The following is a 22,435-nucleotide window of genomic DNA, read 5'->3' as shown; positions in this document are numbered from 1 at the left end:
GTTGCTGTTACTGTGCCTTTAAAGAGGAGGGTACTAGGCCCAACCTCCTAACCTTCCCTTGCACTGAGTACTTGCTGAATGTACTGCTGCTGCTGGATTGTTGTTGCTGCAAGATGTTGTCACGTCTGTTGCGACCAGGCCGGGCCCTGCCTGCCATGGTTATGGGCTTAGGCTTAGCGATGGCTGCAGCTCGAATAGCAGAGGACGAGGCTGAGAGAAAAAGGAAAGGCCCTGGAGCCTACAGTAGGGCCATCGAGAGAAGCCAGGAATTTCTGAGGCGAATAAAGGTGAATAAGGGGAAGCGTGTGGCAGACTGCGGCTCAATAATAACTTACTCTGGGGATAATTCTATTACAGTGTGTTGTCTGTCCATTTTCCCATATTATGTGCTTGTTTTTATATATGGTACACGAAAAATGTTCTTTTCCACTTTCAAGGGAATCGCAAGTTGCTTGTACCTGAAACTGGCTGTGAAATGGCTTAGGCTTATTTATTTATATACTGGCTGGACTTGTCAGCAGGTGTCTGCTCCATCGCCACTATGTGTGTGAGACGCTAGGAGGAGCCGGGAGCTCCATTTCGGTACAATCAGACATATTGTTAAAGGAGAAAGTGCCAGTGCATTATACTCTTTATAAATTCAGAGGGAATGTGCTGAAAAAAGTAGTGTTTGGGTTAATTAGTTCAGATTTTCTCCCAAAATTCTACTCCCTTCTTTTCTACTTCCTGCTGCCTCTTTTTCCCAAAATAACTAATTTGACGTGTTAAGTAATACACTGTAAATGTCACATAATGTCTTAAAAGATTATTACTACATCTGGTCTGCGTGTTGCTCATCTGTCATTTAGGAGCTGCATTATACCATAGAGTAGTGTAACCCTGGGGGCAGGCAGTGTGATTGTCTCTGGGCCCAGGGGTGCAGTTACGCTACTGATAAAATCATAACATACCTGTAGGAAGATGAAAGGCAAACACTGCAGTTTTAATTTAAATTATAGGACACTGAGGAGAAGTGCACTAGTTATAGGGAATATCAGACCCCATTGCAATAAATATGAGTTTTGGAATATTTGACAAGCAGGTTGTTTTATTCACATAGAACATTCTGCAATGTGCATCCCAGTATTTCTGTTGTTAAACTGCACAGTGTCGTTATCCCTACCTTTAGTTTAGCTTATATGGCTCTCAAGTAGTCTTTTTCTTAAGGTAAAATATAATGTTTATGTAGGCCACAATAGGGCATTGGTAGAAAGATATTCTGTAGATATCCTTGAGTGCTCTATACCCCAAAACAACTTCTTGCTGTACTCTGCTTAGAAAGAGAAGGAAGTTATAAGAAAGGTTCATCCCATATACCTTTTGTCCCTTTATTGTGCCTTTTTTCTTTTATTTTTCTTCTTTTCTTTTCCTTGTATCAAAAAGGTCTGTTTCTTCACTAATAACTGGGTAAGGAATGCAGGTGGAGGACTAACCTCCCTTGATTTTCTATGTATACACAACAAAATATACGCTTTAACCTTTAATTGTTATGATTTTTTGTCATGTTAACACGGCATATGCTAATCAGGATCTGGATTCAGGGGAAAAATTGCATTTGGTACATCTAATATTTAGTTATTAGGCTGATTTGGAAATTTTTATTTAGCCAATACCCAGTGAAACCCAAAGCTCTGTGTGTTAGTTGGAAGAAGGGAGCTTTGCACATTAAATGATCTTATTGGTTTATAATAGTACTTTCTTACCCTGCAGGATGAGGTGGGATCTCCTGGAATGGTGGTGGGTGTTTCAGTGGATGGAGAAGCAGTGTGGACAGAAGGTGAGAAGGTATATGAGTTGTCAGGACATGCCCAATATAGACATAAGGAGCTTTGGAAAGTAAAATGAAATATGTATACACATATGCTGTCAGTTATGTTATCAACATTTCATGCCAGCCAGATGAGAGAGAATTTTAAAGAGGTGTGTAAGCAAATATAAACATGGGGAAAAAATATAAGTAGCTTTCTTATTCACATGATTATAGTGGTGAGGAAATTCATTCCTTCACTCTGGATTTTGACACCTCTATAAAACTCATTCCAGCCCATAGTGGAATTACAAAAGGAAAAATAGCCTACTTCTTCTCCATAATAATAATTGACAAGATGACCAATATCATTATAGCCTTATAGCCTTGGATATCGGTTGTCTCGTCGATCAGTCAGGACAGAAAATTTTCATTGGTCACCGTTGAAGGCACCCAAGCCTTCCCCTATCGTTAGATAGGGGTGGAATTCCTATTGTTTCTACCTCCATATCTGACAATTCAGCCCTGAATGTTAGTGGAGGGAACGAGCGATCTTTCCTGCGACCAACATGTTTGGCCACCTTAAGAAGCAGTCCTGGTCTTGTTCTGAGGAGCCCCTCCCAAGAGTGTCTGCCCCATAAGGATAACTAAAAATTTTTCAAACATGAAAGGGAGAGATTCTGGAAGGACTTTGGGTTTTAGATACTGTTTCCTGGTTTTCATGAATTGTGACTCGGTTGCATTTAGACAACTTGTTGCAGTGCTGCTCAAGGCAAGCGTTGTGGTACCAGTTGATATATGTTCACTTATACAATTGCTACTTTTCTCCTTTTCTGACCCTAATTCCCATTCTGTAGAACTTCTCTTTGGCCTAGCCACAGCGCCATGCTTTTTCAAAGAAACATGTCGGGCCATTTCCAGTGCCACTTGTTCCCGTGATTCCAGTGCCACTTGGGGATACAATTCAATCTAATAAGAAAATAAGGCAAGCAACAGGCATCTCTCTAAAGGCTGATCAGACATCTGAAGTGGGGTTCACACAGGCTGGCAAATATTGTCACTCTGGATAGATTTCAACCAAACTGTCTCTTGCTAAATGAGCAGACTTCCAATTAAAATGTGCTCAAAATGAAGCAGATTCTATTTGGTTAAGTTGCTAAATGTGTTAGGTCTTCTATAGATAAGTGTGCTTATGGTTGTTTACATTTGCCTGGATGCGGTCCTGCATTAGCCAATGTGGCCCACCTTATGTGTATCCAAAGGGGTGAAAGATCTGCCCATGTGTACTAGGTTTAGGCTAATGTCACAATCTGTAATGCACATTTCAGCCTTTTGAACCAAAATCTGTCACCTGGTCACACCTGCCACAGGTAAGGTAGAGGTAGATTCTTTGGATGCTCTAAAGGTGTCTTTGAAGCTACCTGCCTTATAATTACAGGGCAGTGACATGCTATAACTACAGGGCATGCACATTTCATTCCATGTTTATATTTTTGTATGGTTTGATATTCTGAAAGCTATGTACATCACTGTTTGTAATATTCACATTAATTTGTATTGGATTGTGTGTATATATCTATTTATATAGCCAACACTGGGTCCTAAGTTCCGTTCTGGCTTGGGTGCCATCTGCAAAGAGTTTGTATGTTCTCCCAATGCCTACATTGTTTTCCCCTGATACTCTGGAGCATTATGTAAGACCTATATACTGTACACCTTTGCAATCTATATCCTCATTGTATGTCATAAAGCACTAACGTATCATTGTTTTGTTTTTAACTCTAAGCCCACCATATTTACATCCACTCCCCAGAAAGCTTGTTTAATGAGCTACAGTAAAATTATAAAAAATGATACTTATAGGATTTGTATGTTTTTGAAAAGAGTTTCTATGAAGTGTGCCTTGATAACATTCTTTGAATAATCTGAAAAAGTAACTCTAAAGGAAACATTAAAAGAAACACAAAAACAAGAGGCAACTCCTAGTAGCTAAATCACTCCAGGTTTACTTGCTTCTACAGGTATACTTTCCTCTAGAGTGCCACATGCACATGGGTCCCGGGGAACAGGGAGGCCCGGACTGTGGGGTCTGCTTCCTCTATTTTATGCATATAAATCCCCACTCTCAGGTAGGAGAGTGGGAAGGGAGCAAGGATTTATACGGGAGGGGGGGAAGGGTGGTGGGTAAGGTTTGCTACTAGGTGCAAATTTTTTTTGTGTGTGGGGGGGGGGGGCAGAGTACAAATTTCCGATTTTATACTGCTGTGCATGAGCAATGTTAAGTCTGTGCTACGGTGGCCTGAGAAATGTCTAACATATTGATACCAATAAATAAAGATAATTGTTCAAGACAAATCTAAAAAGGAAGAGAAGGGAGTGCACATGGGGTAGTAACTTTCAGGCACTGAATATCTGCTTTCACACAAAGTTACTAGAAGTTACAGTGTAATTAAAATAAATATTTAAAACGCCCAACGTGTGCAAGGCAAGTGTAGTCCCCCTTTTGGGTGGTTACTCCCAAAGGGTTCCCTCCCTGGAGCAATTTGTGAGTTGACTATTTTATGTGTATTTTAACTGAATAAATGGTATTATACTATTTTTGTTTTTATATATTTTCTATGAAATGGAAGACGCTGACAAGTGGATTTGAGAGATATGCATATCCCTGGAGCATTTTGTGAGTTACCACAATACACTTGCCTTGCACACTACAGGTGTTTTTTATTCTAACGTACACTGTAACTTCTGGTAACTTTGGGTAAACGCAGATGTTCAGTGCCTGGAAGTTAGATTTGAATAGAAAATATTTCGGTCCAGAGTGAGGACTGTTCCAAAGGGAGCAGCAAGGACAACTAATTGGTGGAGTGGCACGGTACCAATAGAGAACTTTCACTGTTTATATATTTTTGGACAATTGTTCAGTACAAGTTGTTACTGCTTCATACTATAGCTACCCTTATTCTGATTGGTTCACCTCTCTATAATTATTGTCAATGGTTTAGGAATGAAAATGTTAGGACAAGGATGTTGATTTTTGTGCTCCTCTTTCACAGGGCTAGGGTTTGCAGACATTGAAAATAGCATGCCGTGTGCAGCAGAGAGTGTCATGCGTGTTGCCAGCATCAGCAAATCCTTTACAATGGCAGCTTTGGCAAAGCTTTGGGAGGAGGGCAAGTTGGACCTTGATGCACCAGTGCAGCAGTATGTTCCAGAGTTTCCAGTAAAGGAGTTTGAAGGAGAAAAGGTACAAAACTTTAATTGTACGGCAGCGGAATGATATATAAAGACAGAATACCTCTCATTGTTTACCATACATCACCAGGCATCACCAGCACATTTATCAAGGTGTGTATTTTTAGCAACTGCATACCTCTGTGTAAAAATTCAGCATGAAATCAAGCAGCTGATACAAAATTCTATATGAAAATATGGCATTCATCATGATTTGTTACTTTTTTTTTTCCTGAGTGCCAGAACTTACTTGACGCTTGAGTTATTCCCTTGACTTTAAGGGTGAAGACACCCTGAGCTACTAGTAGCAGCTACAAAAATAGACAATGCTGATCATTTACTGATAATTGTCCCTATCTGTGTTTTAGCAGAGGCAATAATCAGTATTGTCTATGGCAGGATATTTTCTGGTGGTTAGTAGCCATGACAAGTAGCTGCTACTAGTAGCTCCATGTGTCTTCACCCCTAAAGGATTACGTGAGATCTGATAATAGCATCACTCCTGCATTCATGCAGCATAAAATAAAACTCACAACTTGATAAATGTACCTATTATTGTATCCAGGTTTTTACATTGTTTTCCCAATGTTACTTGTTTTACACAATATGATAAATAGGCCCCTTACTATATTAGTTTATTCTTGTACAATTACATAAAATACTGCTTTATATGTCTTCTCATGTTACTAAATGAATTGTGATGTTTTTCATTAATGCATATCGCGACAATACTTGTCAAGTTTACATTCTGGATTCTTCCTTCTTGTCTACAGTTTGGGTCACAATTACCAGATATACTAGACTTGTTTGAGCAAGTATATTGTTGACATGTAGTTTACATATTTTTTTTATATTGTTGCCTAGACAATAGAAGAACACAAGGGACACAGCAGGAATCCTTTTCATAACAGTTTTTTTTTATTGAAAGCAATGCACGCACAGTCACATTACATCGCAGTTTATTATTTACTTTTTCAGGCCATGCATAGATTACAACAAAGTGAGTTACATTGCCTTATATTAGTACCAGTGTTGTATTGGAGCAGTGCATGTTCCACTAGTGGTTAAGTGAACAAATAAATGGTTTAGTCACTATATTCTCAAAGGAAACAAGTAACTGATGTGCTTTTAGTGCACATGGGCTGTCAAATTTGGTTAAATGGTTTTAATTTGGTTCTCTCTACATTATTTACGGCAGCTTATATTGTGATATGGCTTTGCAAATCAGGTCTTCCTATTCTAGTACTGATGGGCCAACCTTCACTTTTTACTTAGCAATAGCTTTTTGCATATTTTAAACAAGATTGGCACATGGCTTCAGCATGAGTGAATTAGGTTGCCTGCCTTAAGGTACCCATACACCCTCAGATTCGCTCACTTGGCGATGTCGCCAAGCGAGCGTATCTTCTTCCAATATCCCCCACCTACAGGTGGGCGATATTGGGAGAATCCAGGCTAATTCGATCATTTGGCCCTGGGGACAAACGATCAAATTATAACAATGGGTATAGGCAAAGTCGGTCCGGGTACCACATTAATATCACTCCAAACTGTATTATTTTGTACTCTTGCATTAAAGGTGACCATATCTCCAAGGTTATTGATCTCCCACCTGAGTGGGATTAGGCATTATGAGAAGGACATCCAAAAAGTCAGAAAGAAAATAGCCAAGAAATCTTCACAGCCTGAATCCACTGCCACAGAAGGGACTAAAGAAAAGTCAGGGGGAGCCTTTAAAGCTGAATTTTCCAAACCTGAAGCAAAGTGTGGAACCAAGGAGCAAGATATTTCTGGGACACAAAAAGATCAGAAGGATGATGTGGAGGAATTTTACATCAAGGAGAAGTTTGAAACTGTGATAGATGCACTGGAGCTCTTCAAAAATGATCCTTTGGTCTTTAAACCAGGTGGGTACAGAGGACACTAAAAAGATACAGCAGTCATTTAAAAGGCTCTAGTGAGAGTATGTTACAGATTTACACAATTCCATTCCAACATACCTCAACTTTAGCATTATCGTTATCAGTGATTGCTTTATTTTACACTCCAGTGCATCTAATGCCAACCTTTACTCCTTGCTCTTTGTAATTTGTCATCTTCTGCTTACTACATGTTGTATATCCTTTTGTCTTTTCAGGGACACAGTTCCTTTATTCCACACATGCCTGGACCTTGCTAAGTGCTGTAGTAGAGCGGGCATCTGGGCAAAAGTTCTTGGAGTATATGAAGCAGATGTTCAAGGACATGGGGATGAAGGACACAGTGGCAGAAGAACACGAACCTATTATTTATAACCGAGCAAGGTACAAACACAACATATGAGAAAAAATGTACATGCTGTGACAGTGTGTAATTATGAGAAATCTTACTTTGCAAGGCACACCAAAGGGTTTACTTGAGCTTCCCACTCTTTCAAACAGATTCACAGATAGTTTATCTTCTCCTTAGTTCAGTAGCTCTAGCCACAATTACTATTAATCTTTTGCCCTCTTTGTTTTCTCTCATCAGAAAAATTAGAGATTACATTTTAAACTGGTTGTGTGGATAGTATTAATGTAAGTAAGATGACTTAGAGCTAATAGGCCATTTACCAATAACATTTTTTCTGCACCAATTTTTAAGGTCACAGGTGCATTATTTGTAGGTGGGATAAAAAGAGAGCTGAGCACAATAACAAATGTGCACTCAGATCTTCACAAATCTCCTTTCACTTAACCTTTTTAGTGCCACAGGACGTAGAATCTACGTCCTGGGTACTAAAGGACCTAAGTGCCACAGAACGTAGATTCTACGTCCTGGGGCACTTCCGGGTTTGGGAGCGGAGAAGCGGCTTTTCAAGCCGCTCCTTCGCTCCCTGCTCGTTCCCCAGCCTCCAGACAACAGTCAGAGGTGGGGAACGAGTGGCCCCTGGGGCGCGATCGCCCAGGGGCCACATAAGAAAAGGCAGGCACGTGAAATCCATTCCTGGATTTCACGATCGCCTTCTGCCTTTCTCTGCTCCCCCCCCTGCTGGCCCCCCTCCTTCCTGCTGCTGATACTTACTCCGGAACGGCTGCGTGTGTGTCTCCCTGCAGATCCACGATCTCCTACACAGGTAAGTGGCAAAAACACACAAAAACACACATACACACACATAATACACTAATAATACACTAATACACACTTATACTCACATTTACACACAAACACATACATTTTAGGGGAGTTGGGAGATTTCAAACATTCACAACACTTACACTTACACACACTTACTTGCATACATGCACACAAAACACATTTTACCTAATGTACACACACACTTACACACTTATGTAATTTTGTAATTTTTTTTTTTTTTCTAATCGCATCGTTTTTATTCCTGCCTGAAAAAAATGTTTTATTGCCATTGCGGATAGTGTATTCGCTAACCGCACTGCGCAATATCTTTTGTGTATTATTTTGGTGTTTCTACTACATTTTCTGTGATTTTGGTGGATTTTGGGGTATTTTACTGCATGTTTAGCCATTTTATAGCATTTTCAGTTATGCATAGTTCTTGTTCGCTTGATTTTCAGAAATGTCACAAAAACCGTTCTGTTTAGCATAGCTTTGTAGTTTGTAGTAGAAAGTTTTATTTACCCATTTTTGTTTTGTCAGGATGTGTACTTTCGGAAAATATATGGTTTTCTAGGGTCTCCTTACTGTTAGGTGGTCGTATGGCACATAATACACATACCGGGTGCAAAAACTGCATGAGCCGAAGCATCTTATGTGAAAATTCATATGCACTATTTTTACTTGGGTGCCCCTGTACCCCACATAGTTTGGCAAATCTATGCATATAGGGCATCAAACTGTTCAGTAGACCCCTGGCGTTCATATTTAGAATGTTTTATGTTGATACGGTACAAAATGTGGAGGTACATAATGGGGTAAAATGCAAGCTTTGTGACAATTTTCAGAAATGTCATAAAAACCGTTCTGTTTAGCATAGCTTTGTAGTTTGGTAGTTTGTAGTAGAAAGATGTATTTACCCATTTTTGTTTTGTCAGAATGTGTGCTTTCGGAAAATATATGGTTTTCTAGGGTCTCCTTACTTTTAGGTGGTCGTATGGCACATAATACACATACCGGGTGCAAAAACTGCATGAGCCGAAGCATCTTATGTGAAAATTCATATGCACTATTTTTACTTGGGTGCCCCTGTACCCCATATAGTTTGGTAAATCTATGCATATAGGGCATCAAACTGTTCAGTAGACCCCTGGCGTTCATATTTAGAATGTTTTATGTTGATACGGTACAAAATGTGGGGGTACATAATGGGGTAAAATGCAAGCTTTGTGACAATTTTCAGAAATGTCATAAAAACCGTTCTGTTTAGCATAGCTTTGTAGTTTGGTAGTTTGTAGTAGAAAGATGTATGTACCCATTTTTGTTTTGTCAGAATGTGTACTTTCGGAAAATATATGGTTTTCTAGGGTCTCCTTACTGTTAGGTGGTCGTATGGCACATAATACACATACCGGGTGCAAAAACTGCATGAGCCGAAGCATCTTATGTGAAAATTCATATGCACTATTTTTACTTGGGTGCCCCTGTACCCCACATAGTTTGGCAAATCTATGCATATAGGGCATCAAACTGTTCAGTAGACCCCTGGCGTTCATATTTAGAATGTTTTATGTTGATACGGTACATAATGTGGGGGTACATAATGGGGTAAAATGCAAGCTTTGTGACAATTTTCAGAAATGTCATAAAAACCGTTCTGTTTAGCATAGCTTTGTAGTTTGTTAGTTTGTAGTAGAAAGATGTATTTACCCATTTCTGTTTTGTCAGAATGTGTACTTTCGGAAAATATATGGTTTTCTAGGGTCTCCTTACTGTTAGGTGGTCGTATGGCACATAATACACATACCGGGTGCAAAAACTGCATGAGCCGAAGCATCTTATGTGAAAATTCATATGCACTATTTTTACTTGGGTGCCCCTGTACCCCACATAGTTTGGTAAATCTATGCATATAGGGCATCAAACTGTTCAGTAGACCCCTGGCGTTCATATTTAGAATGTTTTATGTTGATACGGTACAAAATGTGGGGGTACATAATGGGGTAAAATGCAAGCTTTGTGACAATTTTCAGAAATGTCATAAAAACCGTTCTGTTTAGCATAGCTTTGTAGTTTGGTAGTTTGTAGTAGAAAGATGTATGTACCCATTTTTGTTTTGTCAGATTGTGTACTTTCGGAAAATATATGGTTTTCTAGGGTCTCCTTACTGTTAGGTGGTCGTATGGCACATAATACACATACCGGGTGCAAAAACTGCATGAGCCGAAGCATCTTATGTGAAAATTCATATGCACTATTTTTACTTGGGTGCCCCTGTACCCCACATAGTTTGGCAAATCTATGCATATAGGGCATCAAACTGTTCAGTAGACCCCTGGCGTTCATATTTAGAATGTTTTATGTTGATACGGTACAAAATGTGGGGGTAAATAATGGGGTAAAATGCAAGCTTTGTGACAATTTTCAGAAATGTCATAAAAACCGTTCTGTTTAGCATAGCTTTGTAGTTTGGTAGTTTGTAGTAGAAAGATGTATGTACCCATTTTTGTTTTGTCAGAATGTGTACTTTCGGAAAATATATGGTTTTCTAGGGTCTCCTTACTGTTAGGTGGTCGTATGGCACATAATACACATACCGGGTGCAAAAATTGCATGAGCCGAAGCATCTTATGTGAAAATTCATATGCACTATTTTTACTTGGGTGCCCCTGTACCCCACATAGTTTGGTAAATCTATGCATATAGGGCATCAAACTGTTCAGTAGACCCCTGGCGTTTATATTTAGAATGTTTTATGTTGATACGGTACAAAATGTGGGGGTACATAATGGGGTAAAATGCAAGCTTTGTGACAATTTTCAGAAATGTCATAAAAACTGTTCTGTTTAGCATAGCTTTGTAGTTTGGTAGTTTGTAGTAGAAAGATGTATGTACCCATTTTTGTTTTGTCAGAATGTGTACTTTCGGAAAATATATGGTTTTCTAGGGTCTCCTTACTGTTAGGTGGTCGTATGGCACATAATACACATACCGGGTGCAAAAACTGCATGAGCCGAAGCATCTTATGTGAAAATTCATATGCACTATTTTTACTTGGGTGCCCCTGTACCCCACATAGTTTGGTAAATCTATGCATATAGGGCATCAAACTGTTCAGTAGACCCCTGGCGTTTATATTTAGAATGTTTTATGTTGATACGGTACAAAATGCGGGGGTACATAATGGGGTAAAATGCAAGCTTTGTGACAATTTTCAGAAATGTCATAAAAACCGTTCTGTTTAGCATAGCTTTGTAGTTTGGTAGTTTGTAGTAGAAAGATGTATGTACCCATTTTTGTTTTGTCAGAATGTGTACTTTCGGAAAATATATGGTTTTCTAGGGTCTCCTTACTGTTAGGGGGTCTTATGCCGCATAATGCACATGCCGGTAGCTTATATTGCAGTGTATACACTTTGTATGCATTAACTTCCTTTTGGGGTCTCTAAATGCCAGATACATTGGTGATCCTATGCACAATGGGCATCAAACTGTTCAGTGGACCCTTGGCTTTCATATTTAGGGTCTGTTCTTTTGGTACCTAATGTTATGTGGGAGATAAGGTGCTTGAAAGTGGAAGATTTGATGTGTTTTTCAGGTATTTCACCAAAACTAGCAATTTTGGGAAAGCACTGCGACTCTGTAGTTTGGAGTAGAAAGACATGGGTACCAATTTTGAATTCGCCCGAATGTGTACTTTCCAAAAATATATGGTTTTGGGGGGTCAATGTATTTTTTTGTGTTTTTACCCCACAGAAAATGCAGTAAACGTGTTGAATTTTCAGTAGCTAAAGAGACCTCTGGGGCAATCTCTATGCACTGACGTCCTTATGGGGTCTCTAAATGCCAGATACAGTGCTGATCCTATGCACAATGGGCATCAAACTGTTCAGCGGACCCTTGGCTTTCATATTTTGGGTGTGTTTTCTTGGTACCTAATGTTATGTGGGAGATATGGTGCTTGAAAGTGGAAGATTTGATGTGATTTTCAGGTATTTCACCAAAACTAGCAATTTTGGGAAAGCACTGCGACACTGTAGTTTGGAGTAGAAAGACATGGGTACCAATTTTGAATTCGCCCGAATGTGTACTTTCCAAAAATATATGGTTTTGGGGGGTCAATGTATTTTTTGGGTTTTTACCCCACAGAAAATGCAGTAAACGTGTTGAATTTTCAGTAGCTATAGAGACCTCTGGGGCAATCTCTATGCACTAACTTCCTTATGGGGTCTCTAAATGCCAGATACAGTGCTGATCCTATGCACAATGGGCATCAAACTGTTCAGCGGACCCTTGGCTTTCATATTTCTGGTGTGTTTTCTTTGTACCTAATGTTATGTGGGAGATAAGGTGCTTGAAAGTGTAAGATTTGATGTGTTTTTCAGGTATTTCACCAAAACTAGCAATTTTGGGAAAGCACTGCGACTCTGTAGTTTGGAGTAGAAAGACATGGGTACCAATTTTGAATTCGCCCGAATGTGTACTTTCCAAGAATATATGGTTTTGGGGGGTCAATGTATTTTTTTGTGTTTTTACCCCACAGAAAATGCAGTAAACGTGTTGAATTTTCAGTAGCTAAAGAGATCTCCTGGGCAATTTGTATGCACTAACTTCCTTATGGGGTCTCTAAATGCCAGATACATTGGTGATCCTATGCACAATGGGCATCAAACTGTTCAGCGGACCCTTGGCTTTCATATTTCGGGTGTGTTTTCTTGGTACCTAATGTTATGTGGGAGATAAGGTGCTTGAAAGTGGAAGATTTGATGTGATTTTTAGGTATTTCATCAAAACTGGCAATTTTGGGAAAGAATTGCGGCTCAGTAGTTTGGAGTAGAAAGACATGGGTACCAATTTTGAATTCGCCCGAATGTGTACTTTCCAAAAATATATGGTTTTGGGGGGTCAATGTATTTTTTTGGGTTTTTACCCCACAGAAAATGCAGTAAACGTGTTGAATTTTCAGTAGCTAAAGAGACCTCTGGGGCAATCTCTATGCACTGACGTCCTTATGGGGTCTCTAAATGCCAGATACAGTGCTGATCCTATGCACAATGGGCATCAAACTGTTCAGCGGACCCTTGGCTTTCATATTTCTGGTGTGTTTTCTTTGTACCTAATGTTATGTGGGAGATAAGGTGCTTGAAAGTGTAAGATTTGATGTGTTTTTCAGGTATTTCACCAAAACTAGCAATTTTGGGAAAGCACTGCGACTCTGTAGTTTGGAGTAGAAAGACATGGGTACCAATTTTGAATTCGCCCGAATGTGTACTTTCCAAGAATATATGGTTTTGGGGGGTCAATGTATTTTTTTGTGTTTTTACCCCACAGAAAATGCAGTAAATGTGTTGAATTTTCAGTAGCTAAAGAGATCTCCTGGGCAATTTGTATGCACTAACTTCCTTATGGGGTCTCTAAATGCCAGATACATTGGTGATCCTATGCACAATGGGCATCAAACTGTTCAGCGGACCCTTGGCTTTCATATTTCGGGTGTGTTTTCTTGGTACCTAATGTTATGTGGGAGATAAGGTGCTTGAAAGTGGAAGATTTGATGTGATTTTTAGGTATTTCATCAAAACTGGCAATTTTGGGAAAGAATTGCGGCTCAGTAGTTTGGAGTAGAAAGACATGGGTACCAATTTTGAATTCGTCCGAATGTGTACTTTCCAAAAATATATGATTTTGGGGGGTCAATGTATTTTTTTGTGTTTTTACCCCACAGAAAATGCAGTAAATGTGTTGAATTTTCAGTAGCTAAAGAGATCTCCTGGGCAATTTGTATGTACTAACTTCCTTTTGGGGTCTCTAAATTCCAGATACATTGGTGATCCTATGCACAATGGGCATCAAACTGTTCAGTGGACCCCTGGCTTTCATATTTAGGGTGTGTTTTCTTCATACCTAATGTTATGTGGGAGATAAGGTGCTTGAAAATGGAAGATTTGAGGTGATTTTTTAGAATTTTCATAATTTTTTATAGAAAATGCTAAATTCAGTAAAGCATTGCCGTTTGGCACTTAGGAGTTGGAAGACATAGTTACCCATTTCGGATTCGTCAGAATGTGTAGTTTTCAAAAATGTATGGTTTCCTGGGGTAAACCTAATATTCCAGGATTTTTGGCTTTGGAATGTAAAGTATGCCGTATTCTGCTGTAATGCTTTGAAAATTTAGTAATTTACTGCTGGGAGTTTTTGATCTATAGAAGTCAGAAATCTCAATAAAACTATACATATCAGGTATTGGCACGTTCGGGAGACATGAGGCTTTCCAAATCAGTTGAATTTTTGTCCATAAAATAAAATGTGTTTCTGGTATAAATCCTTATATCATGAAAAATAGCATTTTTTCTTTTTTTTTTTGTATTTCAAGCTCTAAATCTTGTTCCAGAAGTGGAAATACACAAAAACTCAGGTAGATTTGGAAAGCTCAGGTTCTCCTGAAAAAAACAATATATAGTTTGCCTACCTAAACTTAACCCTGCCCCCAGTAAAAGCCCCTACATTGAGAGAGCACAGAATGTTTACAAAACGTCTGGCACTGGGGGGAACTGAAATGACGAATTCGGCTGGCACTTAAAGGGTTAATGCAGATGCTCTCTCATGCCATGGGACCAGTGTCCAGGTTCACTATAAACAGCAACTTCACTTTTAAAAACTGCACTAAAAAGTCTATTTCGCTAAGAAAGGTAAAAGCCGTTTGCCTATGTTTATTTGGGCACACTCAGGTGTGCTGCTCTAGTCGGAATTGCCTGCTTATTTCTTATTGGCTGCTTATTTTTCAATAAACACCACAGTGCCACTTTTCCTCTAGTGTCACACCAGTCAAAACACCCCATTTGCCACTGTTTTACCAGCCACTTGCTGTAATGTCCTAGTCATCTTGTCAAATTTTTTCAGGTTGTATTTTGCTAAATGCCAAATTCAACGTGAACACTGGAAGTTTGCTTTCTGAAACATGGGGTAGTCCCTTGAGGCAGAGGATTTTGGAAACAAGGTTGTTTCCCTTCATAGACAGATGTTCATCTGTTTTTTTTAAATGTTTTCCACTAATATAAATATATTGACTGAGTTGATTTAGCTGTTGGTCAATAAATAAGGATATGTCAATGCCCTGTCCTTATGTGCCACATATACAGAGACTAAGATAACTATATTACACTTTCCAGATGTGAGAAAGTGAACTATTTGGATGTCTATCTGCAAAAAAATATGACAAAGATATATTAAGAACCGATATCCGCATAAAAACGCAAGGCTGCATTTTCTCGCATTTTGATGCGGATCTCGGCTACATGTGCCTGCACCTGAGCGTATTCAATTCATTAAGGTGCAGGCACAAGTATGCGGGGGTTTAAGTGTGGGGAGATTTACTAATCCACGGACGGTCTGAAGGCGTCCGAATGCGTTTTTTCGTAATGATCGGTATTTTTGCGACTTTTTCGTCGCCGTCGCAACTTTTTCGTATGTCCCGCATTTTTCCGCAACTTTTTCATCGCCGTTGCGAAAAAATCGGATTGGTTTTTCCAGCGTTTACTATCGATCAATACGAAAAAAGTCGCAACAAATACGAAAAATCTCGGCGGTGACGAAAAAGTCGCAAAATTTTCGTTTCCAATGCGATTTTTTCCCATTCGGATTCGTAGTTTAGTAAATCTGCCCCTATGTGTGGCATCAGCCTTAAAGGAAGGAAGGAAAGAAGAAACCATACCCCCATGATGAAATGGATGTATCAGTCACTGAATGTGCCAGATTTGTTATGCTAATTGAAAATTCAGCTTCCTTTTCAACATTCAGTAGTAATAAGATACTCAACTCAAGATACTCAGCAAAAACTGACACAAACCAGAATGACTGTGTAGAGCAGCTATGTGTCCTCGAGTGACCCCTCCAAAGAAATTGCAAGCCAGAGTAAAATTTTCTATAAACATTTCTTTCTTTAATACAAATCCCAGGATTTCATACATTTGTTTATTGCTAGTGCAACGTCTTATGGCCAGTGGCATAACTAAATGTGGGTCCCAAAGCAAATTAATTTTAGGGCTCCCATAATGTCCACAGGTTGACTTGTTTTACCAATATATATTGAAATTGTTCAGTCATTAGGGCCTCATGGGGCCCTCTATTCCTCCTGGGCCCCCGTGCAACCACAGGGTCTACTTCATCTGATTAAGGCCATGTAGTCAACTCCTACTTAGCCACAAGGCTCCTCTGGCACAGCCTTTTGTCTACTCCATGTACAGTGCACTCTCTAATAAGGTAATGAGGGATACCAATGTGCATCAAGTACTCTACACCCTGGGGCAGTACACTCTACATTACCTATGACCCAGACCTAAAAAAGGGCCAATCAAAAGGATCCCAACAGGTAAATAGGAGTTCCACAGAGGTTCTGGAACAGGGCTACTGTTATGGGAAGTTGATAATCAACTTTATACATTCATGCAATTCATCCCATGGCAAATCAAATGTCAGATGATCTCAGTCTGCCCTGTATGATTGTTAGCCAAAAGTAATATGTTCTTCTGTATGTAGAAAAGGTTAAACTTGATAGAGTTGAAATCACACATTGTATGCCCCCTATCCACAGCTTTGTACAATAAGTATATACATTAAACATACAAAAAAAAATACAAAACAACCAATGCAAGAAGTAAAGAAGGTCCTGCCCAAAACAGCTTACAATCTAAGGCTACTGCCTCAGGGAGAGGTAAGTCGCCTGTGATAAACCTTTGCTACCATGGGTGTCTAATCTTCCTGAAATGCCTTTCCACAGGCAACAAAGAAAATTGCTGGTGGAAAGGCATAAGCATTGCTTCCTTTCTCCTAAAGTCGCACTATGTTTTCTCATGCAGCTTCGTGTGACTCTGGAAAAGGAAGCGATGTGTAGGCCTTTCCACCAGTCATTCACTTTGTTGCCGAGATTAACCGCCTGCGGTAGCAGGGGGGGCATTAGGCTAAAACGAAAAGGGGTTAAAACAAGGGTATAGGGATGGTCGAGTTGAGAGATGTGGAACTGAGTATTGCATTGAGCTTTCTAAGCTAAAGCTGGCCATACACGTGGCGATCTCACGATGTTTCGTACGACCGTCGGTCGCACGAAACATCGTCAGATCCGCCACACACCATTCAGGGCTGAATCGGCAGGTAAGGAGGTAGAAACAATAGGATTTCTACCTCCTTCTGCCGATTCAGCTCTGAAGGGAGAATTTTGGTCAGGCGCCTTCTATGGCGCCCGATCAAAATTTTCCAACTTGGCCGATCGGCGAGCCGACCGATTTCAGCAGCTTCCTGCGATATCGGTCGGCTCGCTGACATGCCATACACGCACCGATTATCGTACGAAACGAGGTTTCGTACGATAATATCGGTGCGTGTATGGCCACCTTAAGTTTGTTCTCTTTTTATCTTTGTATAGCGTAATGTAAATAGTAAACTTTTTTTTTTAAATAAATCTTTATTTTTTTGGACTTTTGCAGGTTTTACACATTTAATGATAAGAAGCGGCTGATAAATGCACCATATGTGGACAATTCATGCAAATGGGCAGGAGGAGGATTCCTTTCAACAGTTAATGATCTTCTGACTTTTGGCAATGTCCTGCTGTACAGCTATCAAGCTTCTACCACTTCTCCTCTGCCAGGGTTCCTTAAAAAAGACACAATGTCTATGGTGTGGAAACAAGTCCACAATACTGAGATGTCCTGGGACAAGGATGGCAAATATGCCATGGGCTGGGGAACAGTAGAAGAGAACCAAGAATGTGGTTACTGCAAGCATCAGAAGCATTATGTGTCACACACAGGAGGGGCAGTAGGAGCCAGTAGTGTTATACTCATCCTGCCTGAAGAGGAAAATACCTTTCATTTGACTAAAAAGAGGACATCACCACCAAAAGGGATTGTGGTAGCAATAATATGCAACATGCAGGGGGTTGGGCTCAACAGCACAGCACTGAAAATTGCACTGGAGTTTGAGAAAGACAAGTCAATATGTTCATAAAAATCAGTTTTTTTGCCAGCCCTTTTCTTAGTTAATGTGCTTATTAAAGGACCCTTCATTTTTCTACCATTTATATAAGTTTGTTATCTCCCCCACTCAAACCACACCATTTGTACTGCATATATCCCCTCCATTTGCCAGCACCATCACATTTTCCTAAAACAAATAACAGCTTTCACTCAGTGGCCATTTTCCCTCTCACGCATATTCAGTGACATTTTCATCTGCAAACAGCACGTGTGCTGTAAAGTTTAGGCAGAACTTACTTTGGCCATACATAGGCAGATTTCAGTTGCCAATTCGGGTCCTTCAGACCAATTTGGCAATTTATCTGCCCGTGTATGGTCACCACTGATGGGCCTACCTGACATATCTGGCCTAAAATTTATCAGATCTTGATTGGACAGGTTTGATTTTCCCGTTGGATCAGAGACCACATCGGCTTGTTGATGCAGTCCAACTGCCCATATACTTGCTGTTTTAATTAAATCGTTTGGCCCTAGCTGTTCACTGATTACATTTTTTATTGGGGAGTTACATGCCCTTTAACGTACCTCCACTATGCTCTAATAGTACAGTGGCGGACATTGAAACCAGCAAAAATGAAGCCACTCCATTTATTTTAATACATTGCTAATCTTTTAAAATCCTGTACCTGGAAATGAAGGTAAGGCCAACATCATAGCCAACATTTTTTATATCAGATGAAATAGAATTTTATTGTGTTTAAAAAAAAAATATGATGCTGTTTTCATACTTTGCAGAACTTCACAGATTTAATAATATGAACTGGCTTAATTTGAACTTGCTTATCTCTAACATCTGTCTATATTTTATGGTTGCCTTACTATTGTATAATTGTCTCAGCTTTCTGGTTTGCATAAAAAAGGAAATTAATTGTGAATTCTCTAAGCACATTGGTTATTTTCAGATAATCCAAATGATATTGCATTATGAAAAAGCTGCATATCTATGTTTATGTTGCAAACTATTTTTTTTACACAGGAGAACATGCTTCTACTTTAGCTTTTGTTCCCCTTTTAGTCTTCATTCAATTATTATTAAATGAGTAAAGTGCTAGTTTGTTCTCTTATGTAGAGCACAAAGGAGTCTGTGTGAGCCAGCAGGCCCAGACTGGCAATCTGTGGATTAGGTAAATGGCAGAAGGGCTGCTGTAAGATAGACAGTAACTATTTAGTGGGCTTGTAAGGGGGGGCTGTTTGGGCCTCTGTGTACTTGAATTGCCAGGGCCTGTTTGCAATCCCAATACAGACCTGTGAGCGAGAGATGATCAAAATTTGAAATGTGCCTTATGTGTGGCTCCTGACTACTCAAATGGGCCTCATCTTTGAGTTCATGTTGATAATAGCACAATTGAATTTCTTATATTAAAATACCTAGCTTTTTGTTTGTGCATCTAGCATGTGGCCTGCAGCTAAGCACAAAAGCGCCACCTGCTGGGCACATGACTGGTGTGGGTGTACTTTTGGGCCTTACTGTGTTAAGTACAGGGCTGCCTTGCAGTTTTGCTTTACATGTATAGCATTATACATTGCATCTCATTCATTAGGCTAGCTGTTATTAAAAAAGCAACACGTTCTTCTCAACAAATGTTAGTGCTTGAAATATATTTGTGGCCAGAAAAAAAAAAAATTTTTTATATATAACTATGCGAAAATCGGCACTCACCAGTCCCACAAGCAGCGGCCGGGTGCTGACCCACAAAATCCACATAGTCCATAGAAAGCACTCACGGTATATCCAAACAGAGTAATGCATATATCCATATAGGATGTCATCCTGATGACGATCCTATATGGGTTGAAACGCGTAGGTTTTTGTTTAAATAAACGTTACTCTTTTTGGATATACATGCCGTGAGTATATATATATATATTAGACAAAAGGATGCTAGGTGCTCATAGCAATACAAAATGTCTTCTCTGTATGGAATCTTAAAATGCAAAAATTCTGTCCAATTTTATGCATTGCAGGCTTGATAAATTTCAGCATAGGTTTATTGCATAGGAAAATTGTATTTTATTTTATAGTGCTATGGTGGTTAGCAAGTGATAACTATGGAAAACTGACTATCCATATTGATTATAAATATATCAGTATCACCATAAGGGTTGTTACACACAAGAATAGAAGGTTGTGTTTGGAAATCACAAAAATACACTTAGTTGCATTTTTTTAAAAATTGCGGTATATGCATTTTTAGACACTCATCATGCATTTATAAACACACAAAAGAATTTCCATGTGTAAGAGCCCTAAGTAATTAACTGTCAGTAGCCTTTATTGCTACATCCAATTTTAAAAATTCTGGTCAAAGCTTCTTTTTTTGGAAAGAGTTTAACAGAAATGAATGGAAATATGCTGTTTATCCTCCTTAGAAGAAAAGGGGATGCGATATTCAGCTTGTGCATCAGAGCGGGGTATTCTGAAACCGGCTATCACCAACCCCATTAGCTCTTGCGAGCATTATGTATGCTTGCAAGTGCAATGAATAAAGTGCAAAAGTCCTATTTTTCCCCACAATGCAGTGCTTTTTCCCAGAATTCCAGTGGTGCTGCGGTCACAAGGAAGAGTTGTGTCTGATGCAATTGCTGCTGATGTGTCAAAATTACCACAATTGTGCTTTCACTTTGTTGCATATTGTATGCAATTGTGCAGAATATTTAGAAATACACTGCACCCTTAACAAGGGTGTTTAGGGAGCCCAGGAGCTACCACCTGGTCTGGAGTTAGCAGTTGCTCCAAGGTTCCTCTTCATCAAGAGTAATGCTCAATAAGAAGCAGTTGCAGCAGCAAAAAACAACATTCTCTGCTGAAGGGGTAAACCTATATGCCAGATAAGAGATATCACAACTCATGTATTGCTCATTTATTGTATATTGAGCCAATGATGTCTAAGTGTACCCTCCAATAGCCTAGGACTGTTGGCAGATGGGGGTGCTGTACACTTATACAAATTGTCATTTTGTTTTCCTCAGTTGTCATTATGTTAGCTACAATTACACACTTTCTGCTGGGATTTTAATTCCTTGCAAATTGTGTACAAGGCTGGGATATTCTCCAAGTCAGCAAAAGATGATTTCCTGTAGCTGCAGGTTCTTAATTTAGTGACCTCATTGCTTATATCAGTGCAGGACTCATTAACAATGTTTGGGATACAGATGGTTAAGACCTGATGCCATTGTAGCAGTCACGTCTGCATATCTTCTTAAAGATACCTAGCCAAGTAGACAACAGTAGCACCCAGGGATACTATCTGGTAAAGCTATCTGCTCTACTTGAGCTTCTCCCCGATAAACTTAATGCACATACTGTATTGCTATATTAGAACAGAAGTAGTCGTTCAGTAGCTATACACCTTTATGGCCATTACCAAACAGTGGGAATGACAGCCACGCACTTAAAGTGAAAAGTAACACTAAAAATTAAGTAAAAAATCTATTCTACCCTGCCCCAATAATTGCCCTATGCTGCACACCATTTATTAATTTGAATACTTTATTAGAAAATACCTGTTAAAACTTGGGTTCTGGTCATTTGAGAAAAGGCGATACAGGGAAGAATCCACTATGCGACGATCTATTGATCCTAGCCTTCCTTCTGTATAGGAAGGAGTCAGACTAGGCTTGATTCGAACGCCGCATAGTGGATGCTTCCCCCTGCATCGCCACATCGCCATATCGCCTTTTTTCAAAGGCCAGGTTTTAACAGGTATTTTCTAATAAAGCATTCAAAATAATAAATGGTTTGCAGGATAGGCAATTATTGGGGCAGGGTAGAATAGATTTTTTACTTAAAAAATGTTAGTGTTACTTTTCCTTTAATTCATTCTGTCAATGAGCAGAAACAATACAATGGTGAAGCTTTGGCCCTGCCTCACACCTCAGCACCACCTTTCCGCTCATCACTGCTGCCCACCTGCCACCTCCTAAGCTGTCCGATGCTCCGCAGGACTCACAGAATTGCATATTGCTGCAGAATATTAAAAATGTTACAAACCCACATCAAATTTTGTTTAATGAAAAATAATGTAAAATACTTTGCTTCATCAAGGGTTGTAATAAGCCCCAAATGCCATTCAAGTACATTTTTCCCTTAATAGAAATATTAAGAGGTTATCACCTGCCTTTTATTTTTTTCTCCCCTAAATTTCATGAAATCTTTACTGCCAATGTTTGCATTTTAAGGCTAGCCTAAGCAGTCGTTATAGCATAAAGCCAAAAGGTTCATATTAAAGGGGGAGTTAACTTTTAGTATGATGTAAAGAATAAAAAATTAAGACCAATTGCAAATTATCACAAAA

General features: G+C 39.4%; 1 protein-coding gene across 1 annotated transcript; it reads left to right on the top strand.

Moving 5' to 3' along the window:
* On the top strand, positions 1–19,015 carry lactb (lactamase beta). The gene is made up of 6 exons (XM_002934551.5): positions 1–287; positions 1,750–1,816; positions 4,840–5,030; positions 6,597–6,924; positions 7,155–7,320; positions 17,589–19,015. The coding sequence occupies exons 1-6, from the start codon at positions 114–116 to the stop codon at positions 18,109–18,111; spliced, it is 1,449 nt and encodes a 482-aa protein (XP_002934597.1). The 5' UTR covers positions 1–113; the 3' UTR covers positions 18,112–19,015.
* The last annotated feature ends 3,420 nt before the right edge of the window (positions 19,016–22,435 follow it).

The sequence above is a fragment of the Xenopus tropicalis genome, chromosome 3 (assembly GCF_000004195.4).
Source record: "Xenopus tropicalis strain Nigerian chromosome 3, UCB_Xtro_10.0, whole genome shotgun sequence".
Classification (NCBI taxonomy): domain Eukaryota; kingdom Metazoa; phylum Chordata; class Amphibia; order Anura; family Pipidae; genus Xenopus; species Xenopus tropicalis.
Note: the sequence above shows the minus strand (reverse complement) of the source record. Positions and strands in the feature narration are given on the sequence as shown.

What these genes read in the sequence shown, in the direction of transcription:
- lactb (XM_002934551.5), top strand. Translation starts at nt 114, where the DNA reads ATGTTGTCACGTCTGTTGCGACCAGGCCGGGCCCTGCCTGCCATGGTT. An exon ending in AGGAGTTTGAAGGAGAAAAG is followed by an intron (nt 5,031 to 6,596) that starts GTACAAAACTTT and finishes CTTGCATTAAAG; the next exon opens with GTGACCATATCTCCAAGGTT. An exon ending in TCCTTTGGTCTTTAAACCAG is followed by an intron (nt 6,925 to 7,154) that starts GTGGGTACAGAG and finishes TTGTCTTTTCAG; the next exon opens with GGACACAGTTCCTTTATTCC.